Source organism: Chiloscyllium plagiosum, chromosome 9 (genome assembly GCF_004010195.1).
Source record: "Chiloscyllium plagiosum isolate BGI_BamShark_2017 chromosome 9, ASM401019v2, whole genome shotgun sequence".
NCBI classification, from domain to species: Eukaryota; Metazoa; Chordata; class Chondrichthyes; order Orectolobiformes; family Hemiscylliidae; genus Chiloscyllium; species Chiloscyllium plagiosum.
The window spans coordinates 10,972,419-10,988,014 of NC_057718.1; the positions used below are offsets into that span (position 1 = coordinate 10,972,419).

Sequence of the window (15,596 nt, forward strand, 5' to 3'; positions counted from 1 at the left end):
CCTAGTAAATTTCCTCTGAACCATTCCCAAAGCTTCCACATCCTTCCTATAATACGGTGACCAGAACTGCTCGCAATACTTTAGGTGGGACCTCACTAGTGTCTTCGAGGAGAAAGTGAGGGCTGCAGATGCTGGAGATCAAAGCTGAAAATGTGTTGCTGTAAAAGCGCAGCAGGTCAGGCAGCATCTTCAGGAAGGGCTTATGCCCGAAACGTCGATTCTCCTGTTCCTTGGATGCTGCCTGACCTGCTGCGCTTTTCCAGCAACACATTTTCAGCTCACTAGTGTCTTGCAGAGCTGAAGCATGATCTTGTGGCTCTGAAAATCAATTCCCCTTCCAATAAACGCCAACACACCATATGCCTTCTTAACACCCCTATCAATCTGGATGGCAATTTTCAGGGATTTATGCACCTGGACACCGAGATCTCTGTTTATCTACACTGTCAAGGATTTACCATTAGCTCAGTACACTGCATTCCTGTTATTTCTTCCAAAGTAAACTATCTCACACTTTTCCACATTAGACTCCATTTGCCACTTTTCTGCTCAGCTCTGCATCTTATCTATGTCCTTCTGTAACCCACAACATCCTTCAGCACTATCCACAAATCTGCCTAAGTGTCATTCGCACATTTACTAACCCATCCTTCTAAGCCCACATCCAGGTCATTTATGAAAATGACAAACAGCAGTGGCCCCAAAACAGATCAGTGTGTGGCACACCACTGGTAACGGAGCTCCTGGATGAACATTTCCCATCAACGACCATCCTCTGTCTTCTTTCAGCTAGCCAATTTCTGATCCAAACCACTAAATCACCTTCAATCACGAAACTCCATATTTTGTGCAATAACCTACCGGGTGGAAACTTATCAAATGCCTTACTGAAGTCCATATACAACCACTTTACCTTCATCCACCTGTTTTGTCCTTTCTCGAATTCAATAAAGGTTAGAAAGACACGATCTACCCTTCTAAAAACTGTGTTGACTATCCCTAATCAAATTATTCTTTACCAAATGCTTATAAATCCTAACTCTTATAATCTTTTCCAACACCTTACCCACAACCGAAGTAAGGCTCACTGGCCAATAATTACCAGGGCTGTCCCAACTCCCCGTCTTAAACAAGGGAACAACATTTGCTATCCTCCAGTCTTCCAGCACTACTCCGGTCAACAATGATGACAAAAAAGATCGAAGCCAAAGGCTCTGCAATCTCCTCCCTGGCTTCCCAGAGAATCTGAGTATAAATCCCATCCGGCCCAGAGATCTTATCTATTTTCAGATCTTCCAAAATTGCTAAAACCTCCTCTTTGTCAACCTCAATCCCATCTAATCTTGTAAGCTGTCTCTCCATATCCTCACTAACATTGCCCATTTCCAATGTGAATACTGATGAACAATATTCATTATGTCCTCAGATTCCACACAGAACTTTCCATTACTATCTTTGATTGGCCCTAATCTTACTCTAGTCAGTCATTCTTTTATTCCTGATATACTTATTGAAGGCCTTAAAGGTTTTTCTTCACCCTATCCACCAACAACTTCTCATGTCCCCTCCTAGCTCTTCTTAGCCCTCTCTTTAGATCTTTTCTGGCTAACTTATAACACAAGCCACCTAACTGAAACTGGACACCCCTCACCCTCACATAAGTCGTCTTCTTCCCCTTGACAAGACTTAGCAGATTATTCTGTCCTAATAGACAGGTAGGTATTTAAAATCCCCTATATCTATAGCTTTGTCATGCCTGCTCATTTTTGTAGTACAACTACAAAGCTTTATTTGATGATGAAAAGAAACATGCTGCCAATGCATTTTGTCTTGCATTCAATCAGGGACAAATGCAAGAATGCCAAATAATGACATTTTATACTGCAAATCAAACTCTGATTAGTTGAGGCATTTTGTTTTTTTCATGCTAAGTAATTTTAACATAAAGAATTACATAACATTTGACGAACAGTCATGAATGTGCTAACAACTTTATTAACAAATAATAAATAGCCAAGCTCTGAACATGGCTCGTTCGTACTTGCTTGAGCTGAACTTCCACTTTGTTCTCAATATGAAGATCTGCAGTATGTATGTATCCACACAATAGTTCACTGAAATATAATCTTCAAGGCCTCTATCTTCCTCAGGATCCTCTGATATATTCTAATTTTAGATTCGATTAGATTCCCTACAGTGTGGAAACAGGCCCTTCGGTCCAACAAGTCTATTCTGATCCTCCAAAGAGTAACCCACCCAGACCCATTTCCCTCTGACTAACGCACCTATTTATTTGGCTCTGGTACTTTACAAAAAAGCTCCTCTCATAAAAAAACCTTTCAACTTTAGTCTATTGAATCTGCTTGTGTCCTCTATCATCACTCCCTTTGGATTTGTTTCCTATTTGACAAGTCTATATTACCATACCAGCTGCTTTGATTTAATGTTCATAACCATATTGGATTACAACAGGTTTACTTTTCTCCCCCCTTCATTCAGTTTGTATATAGGCTCTGTAATGCTATTAGATCTAAATCTGCCTATAGAATAATTTTTCTCATGTTGCTTCCTTCAACCTATACAATATTTTAATTGCCTGTTTATTGTTGTTGTTCCCTACAGACCACACTTATTCCTATTTCTGATGAATGGTCATCCATCTTAAACATTTAAAATTGGTTTCTCTCTCCAACAGGTACTGCATGCACTGAGGATTGCCACCGTTTTCTGTTTTTCTTCCTGCAGCTTTGATTTTTTTTTGGTCTATTTGTCCTGTACAAACTTTTCTTCATTCAGCACATAATTCAGGAAGCAGATCAGAGGATTGTCATCTGTGCAGTGCTACTCTTCAAAACCTTTTCCGAATTGCCTAAAACCACCTGTTCTTTACCTTCAGCTTCCACATGGACTCTCCCTCCCCATCTATTTCTGTACAATAATACCTGAACTATAACATGTCTCTCATCATTGTGCTTTCGAAACCACAAAATATCTAGGATTTGGGGGCTGTGATGACATATATTCGGCCAACCACTCCAAGTACTGCATCATTGTTGTTGAACTCCTTGAACATACATCTCCTTGAACTCTCTCTTGTACCATTGTAGTGCTGTTTCTGTATCCCCGTATCAGTTGAAGCAAACACTCAGACACAGTACAGCTTAACCTTCTTCATGTTTATTCTGGGCCCTGGTGGGAGAGAATCATCACCCATGTGCAGAGAGACATGAGTTCTCAGTCTTCTCTTGAACAGCAGATTCTTAAGGAATTATAACGTCACGTACAGGGAGCAGCATCCCAATAAGGCAACATCTAAATTGATTGGGTGACCATTACAATCAGCGAACATCAACAATAAAGATTAAGCCATCGGGCATTACACAGTGGATGTTCTTAACCTTGTTATCTGGCATTACATAACCTTGTTAACCCACTACCCTTGCCTTCTGCGCCTTATTGTTTACTGCAAGTTCTTATTTGGTCAGAGTCATGCTAGGTGAGCCTTTGTCACGCAACCCTAAACTTAACTCTTTCCCTTATACATTTTCTCACCATTGTAATTTATTGGATTGTTCTACCTGGTCATTTTCCCCAACCGGAGCTCCAAACCTGTTGCAGAGTATTTCATTCAATGTATTCCTCTAACCTTTCCTCTGCTCCTGGGGAAGCCACTCAATTTTACACTGCTCATGCCTTTTCTCTAATCAGTTAACCATCACCTTCCATTTGATGTATTAAATTGGTTTATCACACTGAACAGAAAACAGAAGATAAGTGACAAATAAATTCCAATTCAGATGACATGGGAAATGAGACAAAACATTTTTCTTGCTAGTATAGTTGCAGAATGCAGCACTACATCTACCTTCAACTAACACAGAGGATCCCAGCAGTATCTCTTCTACTGCTCCACAATATTTTCTAATCAACCTGTTCAGAGGTATTAGTTCACTGCTGGAGCAAGTGTGCCTTAGACCCGTGCCTCCTGGACTAGAGGTAGGGACACTACCACCACACAAGGGCCCCAGTGATGCACTCAGCCATTATTTCTGACATTTCAATGACGGGTGGCAGGTGGTACTTGAACAAAAGCCACCTGGCTCAAAGGCAGGAACACACCACTGTGCTACAAGAGCTAATTAGTGCTCAAGGGAGATATTATTAGCCAACTGTTCAGAGATGTTATTATATTCCCCTGGTGACAGGTGGGATTTGAACCAGGTCTCCTGGCTCACAGAATTAGTGCTATGCATTTTCTAATCAACTTGTTTAGATGCATTGTTACACATTGCTAAAGCAGCTGGGGCATTCACCCAGGTCTCCTGCTTCAGAGCTGGGGACCCTAACACTGCACCAAAAGAGCTCCGTTACTGCTCTTAAGTATTTTTCCTTTTTTCCTAACCAATCTTAAATGGTTAGGTGGATTGGCCATGCTAAATTGCCCATTGTGCCCAGGGACGTGCAGGCATGAGGGATTAGCAGGGTTACAGGGATTGTGGGAACTGGGCAGGCTGGTGTCGATGGGATGCTGTTCAGAACTCGATGGGCCAAAGGGCCTGTTTCCACATTGCTGGGATTCTGTGATCTGTTCAGAGATGCTATTACACACCTAAAGAGCAGGTGAACCTAGGCCTACTGATCCAGAGGTAGGCACACTACCTCTGTGGTACAAGAGTTCCAATTAGTGCTGTAGGTAATTAATTAAAAAACACCCTTCCCCTGTATATCTGAACAAGATAATTAATACAGCATGAAGGAATGTTGAAAATGGATGCAGAACATATGAAACAGAAACAGAAATTGCTGGAAATTTCTAACAAGTCATGCAGTGCCCTTGGAGGCAGAAACAGAGATAATGTTTCAGGTCAATGGTAATTTATCAGAAAATCAAAGCTCTATCAAAAGATCACTGGTCTGAAAGAGGGTCATGGAGCATGGAAACATACCTTTTGGTCCAACTCGTATGCACTGACCAGTTATCTCAATCTGAGCTAGTCCAATTTGCCAATATTTGGCCCAAATCCCTTTACACTTTTCCTATTCATGTGCCTTTTAAATGTTATAATTATACCAGCCTCCACAGTTTCCTCTGACAGTTCGTTCCAATACACACACCACCCTGTGTGTGAAAAAGTTACCCCTCAGGTAATTTTTAAATCTTTCTCGTCTCAATTTCCACCTATGCCCTCTAGTTTCGGACTCACCTACCCTTTGGAAAAGGCCTTGGCTATTCATCCTGTGCTCATCATTTTATAAACCTCTATAAAAGGTCACCTCTCAGCCTCCAATGCTCCAGGGAAAAAAGTCCCAATCTATTCAGTCTCTCCCTTTAACTCAAACCCTCTAGCCCCTGTTAACATTTTCTCTGACCAGCATTTTCTAGCTTTACTGATTTTTAATTAATTTTAACTTGCACTAGTCGTTTCATTTGAAAATTAACTGATTAATATAATATCCCTCTTCACTTTCAAACATTTGTCCTCTGAACTTCCCTTTCTATTTAGATAGCTATGATGGACAGAGTAAAGATGAATAGTAATTTCACTGGGACACGACAGATCCAGCAGTTGATTCTTCAGCGCACAGGCGCTGAGGAGTGAGCTTTGCATACTGAACAAAAACTCAACAAAGCAGATTGAAAAGGGAGATGTCTAATTACAAGGCATCCAACTGCATTTCAAGTGGTTTAAATCACTTTACGTAAAATTTGTGGGGTTTTTTTGTGCTGTGATGGTTATATCTGCAGACAGGTAGGATATTTTTAGGTAAAGCTTCACCATTAAAAGTAAAATGACTAAATAATCTTTGACAAATTCTTTATTGCTACCAAACTGCTGCTAAAAGTTCACTGATAACAGGACAAGTTCAGTGGGGATGCCCCTACCGGTAAATGGCATACAGACACTCAGTTTCCAAGCTCACAGCTGAAACATAGACTTCCAGCATTCTATCCAGTGGCTATTAACATCTACAAGATTAAGCCATCTGGCATTATACAACTAATGTTCTTAACCTTGTTAACTGGCTTCAGATAATGAATGCTTTTTCACCTTGTTAACTGGCTTTACATAATGAATGCTTTTCACTTCATTAACCCACTATCCCTGCCCCCAGCACCTCAATGTTTCCTGCAAGTTCTTATCTGGTCAAAGTCATGCTAGCTGAGCCTTTGTCTCATACAACTCAAAACTTAACTCTTTCCTTAGCTGCTCATATCTTGTACACTTTCTCATTCCCTCCTGTAGTGCAGCAGCTGCAGGCTAGGTGAACACAGTATTCTTTGCGGCTTCTGCTCCCACTCTGCTGTTAAATGTAACAAAGCCAACTGGCTGTTGTGATGTTCGCTTGACCAGTGAACTATCATATCCATTAAATGATCAAAAGGAGGTAGAGATCAGGTGGTTTAATGTCCACAGGAAGCCCACTGACAAAAAGCGTGCAGACCTCCTCTTCACCGTTGTTAGCTGCTTCACTTTTCATGCTCTGACTGGGGAGCTGATTGAATCCATTGGATCTTGTTGTGGAGGTGTGGGCAGTGGTCCAAAGTCATGGTTTAGAGTTTCTCTATTCACAGGTAGAGAAGATGTTAGCAGATGAAAGTATCTTTGCATTTCCTCTCTCATCCTTTCCTTGCTAAGGTATGAAGACACTCATGCATTTAACTGCACTAAATTGTGTCTGCCTATTTCAACATACTTTGAATTCTTGAAGTCTGTTACTCTGTTCACTATTTATTTATGACATTATCAAGTTTTATACAATCCATAAATTTCTAACTTGTACTGCCTAAACAACAATCAATGGTCCTAAAATCAAACCCTTGGGTTATTCAACAATTATTTTCCTTCAACAAATTGAGACTTGGCTAATGTGAAAGCTGTCAGGAAAAGTATTTCAAAAGTCTGGAACAGCAAGAAAACAACAAAAGTGTTTCCTCTGCTTTAGTAATTGAAGAGGCAGTTTCAGTTCAGATTTAAATCTCAAATATTCGTGGGAAACAAATGCAGAATATATTAAAATATGTTCTCCAAATGAAACTTCACAAATAAAACAGTCAGAATTACAGTGGCAACTTTGGTAGAGATCGACACTCTGAATTTGCAATATGAAGAGGGCCAAGGAAGTCTTAATAATTGAAAGAATGTCAACAGCTCAGCCCCAAGTTCTAATATTCTCTCGAAAAACACAGCAAAGGTATTATCACACAACACTCACCTGACTAAAGCACGACTACTGACCCAATTGTTTTTTGAAACAGGCATTGTAGAATTTGAAACAAATCAGGGGCTTAAGGCACTCAATTTGTTTTAAGGTTACAAGTTGGATAATTTTAAAAAGGGCATAATGTTATAGAATTTCAATGTGAAAACAAAATCTGCCCCATTACATAGCCCACAAGACACAATGAATTGAGATCGTGATTCAGACAAGACAAAACAGTTACTTGAAAGGGTTTTCTGAACCAGCATTTTAACAAATCAAAATTTTAAACATCAAACACTCTCAGCATGGCACAATTTACAATGAAACTTCCTTTTCTGACCCAAGTATTAGTACAGCCTTAATTTCAGCATTTCTCGGTTTTTTTTGAAGAGCCTCTGGTCAGAAATCTACTCATTTTAATATGGGGGAAAAACGCGCACATTTGAGACCCACCTCAGTTCACCTGATGACGATCCATGAAATGGAAAACAAGGAGGCAAAACGATGGTGGAGGTCGCCCCAAAAGATCCAGAGTCGGACAAAAATAAATCATATCCACAGACTCTGAATCAACTACCACTGTACAGAAAGAAAAAAAATACAAGCCTTGGTCCAAGATTCCCAAAGCTCTGTGAACCCCACAATGCCTGGTGCACGCACACAAAAAGATCAGTAAAACATCCTCACCCTGGTGGAAACCGGACTAAGCTGCGAAGGAAAGACAGACCAGCCGTACCGTCATGACAAAAAACCTTGCAGCAGAGTACATGGCGCCGCAGTCCGTGCCACTCTCTTCCCAATTACAATCAGTGAGCAAAGGTAAATATTAAGCCATCAGGCATTATACAATAAATGACTTTACCTTGTTAACTAGCTTCACATGATGAATGCTTTTTCATCTTGTTAACCCATTACCCTTGCCTCCAGCACCTCATTGTTTACTGCAAGTTCTTACCTGGTCAAAGTCTGCTACCTGAGCCTTTGCCACTCACAACCTGAGTATCTAAAATCTGGATTTAGGCTGTTGTCAGGAGTAAAAGCATTCATTAAATGGTTGCTAACTACAAAATGGCTTCTAAATGCAAGTAACATAAAATAACATAACAAAATGGCTTCAAGCTGCAAATTAACACAGTTTAAAATGGCTTCTCACCCTGCTATAGGCTGCATTCCTGCCATGCTGAGCTAACTGAATCTAAGATAAAGCAGAACAATGGACCCTTCACAGTATGAAATTAACTAAGCTAGATAGGACATTACTAACCATCCCAGCTCACCTTGAACTGATGGGAAAAGATAATGTGTGTTGAACAACTTTGTTTCCCAGGAAATATCATTGGGTTAACTTGCTGTCCAGTCATTTTATTACACTTTATTGGATTTACTCTGCAATTCAGACTGTACTATTTCTTTAAAAAAACTAAAATTGCCTTTGTTCCAAGTGAAATTGAGCAGTTTCTCCAAGGAACACAGAAGCTTTTAACCTCTATGTTGCTGGACAAACCTGTGGCCGGCGTTGTAATAAATTGTGAAATCTTGCTGAACAGACTGTACTCCCGTTGTTTCTTTGACTGATCGTGGAACAGAGAGACCCCTCCCGGGGGGGGGGTTGAGATCTTCAAACCCAAAACATTACTCTTTCCCTATATGCTCATAACTTATACACGTTCTCATCTGGGTTTTGCTAAGCTAAAGCCATTTCTTGATTAGTTTGCTTTTGTCTTTAGGATAATGATTTTCAACTTTTTTTTCTTACCAAACATCCCTACCATATAAATAAACTTCTTTTAATACTTCAGGAGGCCTTTACCAGTTTATAAGTCATGGTTGTACAAACACTAACATTGTTAATTCTTAAACACCTTCATGAAAATGGACCAAGACTCATATGCAACAACATCCACTCAAGCAAGATTATCAACAGTTTTAAACTATGAAAACATATACACTACCTTTCTAGAAAACTAAGACTCACACCACCTACAGGTCTGATGAAAAATATAAGACTCTGCAGGGTTTATCTTTAAAATATTTTAGCCAAGTGACACTTAGATTCAGGAGAAAAGGCTAATTCACATTGTCCCAAACATTGATTCGTAGCTAAAGTCACTTTGCACACACAAACTCATGGCAGAGATGGCTTTATGGATCAGTTACAGCCAGCTGAAACTCTTGGCTGCAGAAAACGTGATAAATTATAAAGTCTTCTTTCAGAACCTTCTATGTGCGGTAATAGGCCTTCTAGTGGGTTTTCAGATCATATACAGAGGATTTGAGATACTTGTTTGGAATTATTGTAGATGGATGTTCCCATCGAAATGTGTTCCTTGCAAATGCAATATTGTTGCTGGTGCAGTCAGCCTATAGCTTTACAATTTCAAGATATATAATTAGAGACATCCACTTAATTAATATTTGGATCACATCTTCATAAAAAAGGCTAAACCCCTGGTTCAGCAAACAGCAATGAAAAAACATCTGAAGAAAGATCCCCTTTTTTCCACCTTTGATCATTTCTGCCACCTCAACACAGCTCTCAGGAATCTAGAACGTCCCATGTCGTGATTAAAAGATCAGGGAGTTCTCCTGTTGGCTAACCAACATTACTCTCTCCATGAACAATAAAAGTACATAATTTGTCTCACTGACTGTGTGGTCTTGCTATGCACAAACTGGTCGTTGTGCTTGCAGTTAAAACAACATTTTCAAAAGCATATTGATGTGAAACATTTTAGAAAAACCTTAATGAGGTACAGTGTGATGCAAGCTTTGCATTTGCCAGAAAAGAGTTTACAGACTCCCAATTGAAAGGGTACTAGTTCAATTACAATACATGGAAATCCTGAGAAGATTGTGGGACTGGATAAGAAACTGGATAAAAAAAGAGAGGGATAGGAAACTGTGCATTTGTAAGAGGCATAATGCTACTTGAAGGAAGTAAAGATTGGTCACAGGAATCCTTGCACAAACACTATGCTGCAGGGATAAAGGAAGAAGTTATCAGCTTGCTACATTTTCAGGAAAAAAATTGCTTATTGTGATTTGCAATTAGGGTCTTGCAAAAAGTTCATAATTGTGCAAGTTAACAGCAAAAAGAACTTAATATCAAACACAAAATAAGTTTTGGTTGAAAAAATGATTTTCAATAGAGGCAACCTGACTGTGAGGAGTTTAATATTGAGAAAATATGGACAAATAATTCAATAGCTAAACATTGAAATGTATTAACAGAAGATGGGGCATAAATTCAGAGACTATGCTGAAGCTCCAGAGAACACTCATCAGACTTCAATTGCAACAAAAGCATACATATTACATATAGCATTTTTCAGCACCATAGATTAAGCACTTAAAATCCCAGGGCATAGTAGGCTATGGACCAAGTGTGGGAAATGGGATCAGTATAGTTTGGTGTTTGTTGGTTGGTATAAACAGAGTGGGCCAAGGGCCTATTTTTACGCTGCATGACTCTATGACATTCCAAAACACTCTGCAGCTAATTTGTATGCAGCAAGCTCCCCACTCCACCCCCCGCAAATGGATGAAAGGCTTTGGGTTTTTGTAATGGTGATTGATAAAATATTGGTCAGTACACTGGAGATAACTTCACCATCCTTGAAAATAGCACTGAGATGTTTTACTCCTATGAGAGGCAGATGGACCCCAGTTTAAAGTCTCAGGCATACAATAAAGACATTAGCCAAAGATTCTCCACATTCATATAATAAATCTCCAAATTTATCAAGCACACGAGATTGACGTTGAAGATATAGTGGAATTGAAGATGTCATTAGCCATCTGCTTGATGAGTTCAGGATTGAATTCAATGGTCTTTGCTCATCTCTGGCTATATTTATGTGCTGATTGTTGCCAATAAAAGAAAAATAATCTCAAATCCTTTTCACAAGCTTTGACTAAGACAATATACTTCTGCTGAAATCAGCATCAGGCAATTCTGTACAAGTAATTTTTCAATGCATTCCTATCTACAGAATTTCAAGGCTGAGCTGTGAACTTGGAATTATAGCTTGTCATAAGAGGTACCATGCAGAGTCTAAAAAAAATCTCTCATGCAGCTTGCTGAAAAGTTCCCTTTTAAATTAGGCAGATCCAATTCTGCCACTCATTCACTCAAGTACTTTCAGACATTACTAACAAGGCCACATGTGACAACCACTACTACCCCATTCATAGCCAAGTTTGCACAGCTGCCTCACAATTTAAGAACTCCACTGTATTCAGCTATTGTCTTTGCACAAGTCCCTGACATAGGTTAAAATATGACACATAGAACATGCATAACATGTAATCCCAAAGCATTGTTCAGCACATTTGAAAATATCTAGTTGTGTTACAAAATCACATTTTTTGGAAACCTGATCCTTGAAAATCTCTGCTTTGAGGAACATGCCAATGCACAGCCTTAAACTTTACATGGAAACAGTGATAGCAAGTATAGCCTTCACCTTACAAGCCATCCAAGAGCTATGGCCCATTCTGTAGCACATGTAAAAAAAAAAGAAACTCTAATTCAAATCATACAACATAGAAACTCAGAAGCCACAGCTAAAGAATATTAGGCCACCTATGATCATTATCATATTTACCTGACCCGAAAGAAGCACTGATAACATGAGAGTATACCATCCTTCAAGTACAGAAGACTGGAATGACTCAGTTACACTTAATTCATGTGCTTTGCCTCCATATGGAAACTTGCCCATAAGTAATCACAATAGTGAGACTGTGTAGTACAAAAAAATCAGAAACTTAACTTGCCTGCATAACCCTCAAGAGAGCCTCGAAGGAGAATCTTTTCTAAATTCAAAGTGCCATTGAGATCGAATGCAAAAAAAAAACATCTCACAATTTAAGTAACAATTATTTTCAGTAAAATTCATTATTTTGATGCATCGCACTCTGGAAAAGAAAACAACATTTGCTTGTGCTTACTACAGTGTTGCCTTTCTTCTTATACATCTCTGCAAAATCCTTGAAATTTGACAGTTCTGTTAACTAGATTCTGGATTAGTGATGCTGGAAGAGCACAGCAGTTCAGGCAGCATACTGCTCCTCGGATTTTGCTGCTCCTCGGATGCTGCCTGAGCTGCTGTGCTCCTCCAGCACCACTAATCCAGAATCTGGTTTCCAGCATCTGCAGTCATTGTTTTTACCTAGTTCTGTTAACTAGCTGAGTTGATTCTCTGCACGATGAGCACATATACATTAATAGTATTTGTACAAAACAAAACATCCTGTACATTGGCCTGACATAAACAGATCAGACTTACCAATTACTTCCCGCAAATTTTAAGAAAAAAATCATAAACAAACAGCCTCCGTCAAGCATAATTTAAACACTTCCCACCTTCTCAGCTTCCTCGGTGATTCTTGGAAATAGCCTCATCCATTTAAACATAACCAGGGTGCTTTCTCTTGCCCAAAAAGAAGGTGGCTCTTTCACTTATGTTTTTAAATTTTCTTTTTAAAAAGGACGACGCGAGAAACTTTTTTAAATCTGCACTTCAGGAGTGGGTCTCGGCGCCTTTGTCTGCCTCAGACCCGCCATGATTAACAACATCAAACTCCCTCAGAGAGGAGGCGGGGAGGCCCAGTTCTCCGTCCGTCCCGCCCTCCAGACCTTACACGCGCGCAGGCGCGACCGCGCGGAACGCCGGGACTTGTAGTCTCTGATCCTGTTCCGACACGAGACGCCCGCACGGCGCTCGGACTACAACTCCCGGGCGGCCCTGCGACCGCAGCGGCGTGCGGCTCATGCGCGTTCCCCCTAACCACCGACGAAGGCGCCGGCCACCCCTCCTCGACCTCTGACATTTGACCTCCCGGTCCGTGCGGTGGGGTGAGCTGGAAGGGAAGATTTTCCATGGAAACGGTTTGTGCTGCTTGAAAGGGAAGATGAAGCTGGTGAGGATTGACCTTATGTCTGTATTTCAACCCCTTTCATTTTATTGACGGTGTGGGAGGTGAACTTGTTGTGGAATGATTCGGAGATGCCGGTGTTGGACTGGGATGTACAAAGTTAAAAATCACACAACACCAGGTTATAGTCCATCATCAGGTGAAGGGTCGACGCTCCGAAAGCTAGCGCTTCCAATTAAACCTGTTGGACTATAACCTGGTGTTGTGTGATTTTTAACTTTGTTGTGGAATGGTGGCGAATGCACCATTGAGTCCAATTGGGAGCAAGAGGGCCTGCAGCTTCATTTGAAGTCAGTATGAATGATATAAGCACTTTTATGTCTGTGCTCAACTTACAGTATGTGAACGTCTGTGCTTCAATCAACGTCTGGAATAATCTGCTGGAGGCAGATACCCTCTGCCCTGTGAATATGAAGCTGGAAAAGCACAGCAGGTCACTTAGCATCCGAGGAGCAGGGTGTCTTTCGGCCCGAAACGTTGACGTTCCTGCTCCTCAGAGTTAAAAAATCACACAACACCAGGTTATAGTCCAACAGGTTTAATTGGAAGCACACTAGCTTTCGGAGCGACGCTCCCTCATCAGGTGAAGGGTCAACACTTCGAAAGCTAGTGTGCTTCCAATTAAACCTGTTGGACTATAACCTGGTGTTGTGTGATTTGTAACTTTGTACACCCCAGTCCAACACTGGCATCTCCAAATCATGACTGCTCCTCAAATGCTGTCTCGCCTAGTGTGCTTTTCCTACTTCACATCTATTGACTCCTGCGTCCAGAATCTGCAGTCCTTACTGTCTTCTACCCTCTGCTCTGGTTCCTGGGAACCTTTGGATGCTCTGGAGTGTCTGCTTGACGAATTACAATGCTCTTTCTCCTTTTCTGAATTTTAATCAATTCTCACCACAAAGAATGAGAAATGTGCCTCTGAACCTATCCATGGAATAGAGTCCATAATATCCCACTTCTAACACGTGTACACACAAATTTTGTATCCAGCTACTTCTTGTTAAGGGTCATAGAGATGTACAGCATAAGAAAGATGTGGATTTATGTAGCTCTCTTCACAATATCAGCACATCCTGTAAACCCAATACAAGAGTTTTGAAGTGCAATCACTGGTTGTAATGTAAGAGAGGCAGTTGCCAATTTGTAGACAGCAAGATCCCACCATCAGGATTGTGATAATGGCCAGATAAGAACATAGGTTATAGGAGCAGGACTGGGCTATATCATCTAATGATCCTGTTCCACAATTCAGTGCAATCATTGCTGTTTTAGTGATGTCAGTCGAGGGTTAAAGGTTGACTGGGGCACCCTTGCCCCACACCATGGCTATGCTTTTTGCTGCCTAGGATATGATCTGGCATACCGAGCCCGTCTAATATTTTTCTTCTTTGATTTGGCATTATTTTTGCCTGCCTCCTCTGTAAAATTGTTGACATAAAATGCAGATGGTTTGGTGATTGCCGTCTAACAGTCACTGCAGCAAGTGACTGGATGGCGGCTGAGAAAAAGAAACTTTAATAACTGGGAAATTTTAAGCATTTTAATGAGGCAGGTATAGGGATAAAACCCGCCTGCCTGCCTGCTGGAAATTATTTTCTTTTATAAAATCTATATAACATGCGTGTGGCTGTCCAGCAGGGGACTAAATTCAGGGTGTGCCAGTGGGCAGTATGACCACTTTAAATGGAGCCAAATATTTTTTCTCTGTGCTTTGTCAATTGTTTCTTTGAATGTTAGTGTTGGTGGGAAGGACAGCCTTCGTTGCTCATCTTCTAATTGCCCATGTAATTGTGGTGATGAGTCACCTTCTTGAACCACTGCAGTCCATCTGGTGTAGACACACCCACAGCACTGTTAGGAAAGGAGTTCCAGGGCTTTGATTCTGACTATGAAAGAATGGCAGTATGGTTCCATATCAAATCTATGTGTGGCTTGGAGTGGAACTTGCAAGCTGGTTATATTCCCATGTACCTGCTGCCCTTGTCCAAATTGGGAGGAATCGCAAGTTTAGAAGGTTCTGTTAAGAAGCATGCGTCTTGTATATGCTATGCACTATTGCCACTGTATATTGATGGTAGGGGTAGTGACTTTTTTTTTAAGAATCATTGATGGCTTCAAAGCAGTACTGAAAAGATCTCTGCTGACTAGTGGGAGTCCCTGGGTTGTAACACACCAAAATAGATAAGTTTTTTTTTTAGAAAAGCATGGAACACCGAGAGACTTTGTCGGGTGAAGACTTTGGAAAAAGTGCGTAAATTCCAAAGTGTGTCATTTGCTCAAAACTTCACCACCAATCGAACATGTGGTAGAGCCTGCAGATGGGTTTAATCAGCCATCCCAAGACTAATTGAACCAAATCAGAAGGAAATCACCTTCAATACAAGGGATTGCCCAAGATGAAAGGCAATAAATATTGAAGATAGTGGAAGGTATGCCAATTCAGTGGGCTA

At 40.6% G+C, this 15,596-nt stretch overlaps 2 protein-coding genes across 7 annotated transcripts in view; one reads left to right on the top strand and one right to left on the bottom strand.

Moving 5' to 3' along the window:
• Positions 1–12,828, bottom strand: part of LOC122552615 (homeobox-containing protein 1-like) — a 42,923-nt gene extending 30,095 nt beyond the window's left edge. For 3 of the 6 annotated variants that reach the window (XM_043695377.1, XM_043695375.1, XM_043695374.1), the window contains exon 1: positions 12,572–12,827. The gene's annotated coding sequence lies outside the window, so the exon portion shown is untranslated. Of the gene's footprint in view, positions 1–12,571 lie in introns of all 6 variants that reach the window. The other 3 variants (XM_043695376.1, XM_043695380.1, XM_043695378.1) reach the window with 3 other exon arrangements.
• A 198-nt stretch (positions 12,829–13,026) lies between these two features.
• Positions 13,027–15,596, top strand: part of ints9 (integrator complex subunit 9) — a 36,015-nt gene continuing 33,445 nt past the window's right edge. Inside the window, exon 1 of the mRNA XM_043695373.1 lies at positions 13,027–13,128. Within this exon, the coding sequence (XP_043551308.1) occupies positions 13,120–13,128 (9 nt within the window). The 5' untranslated portion in view covers positions 13,027–13,119. The remainder of the gene's footprint in view (positions 13,129–15,596) is intronic.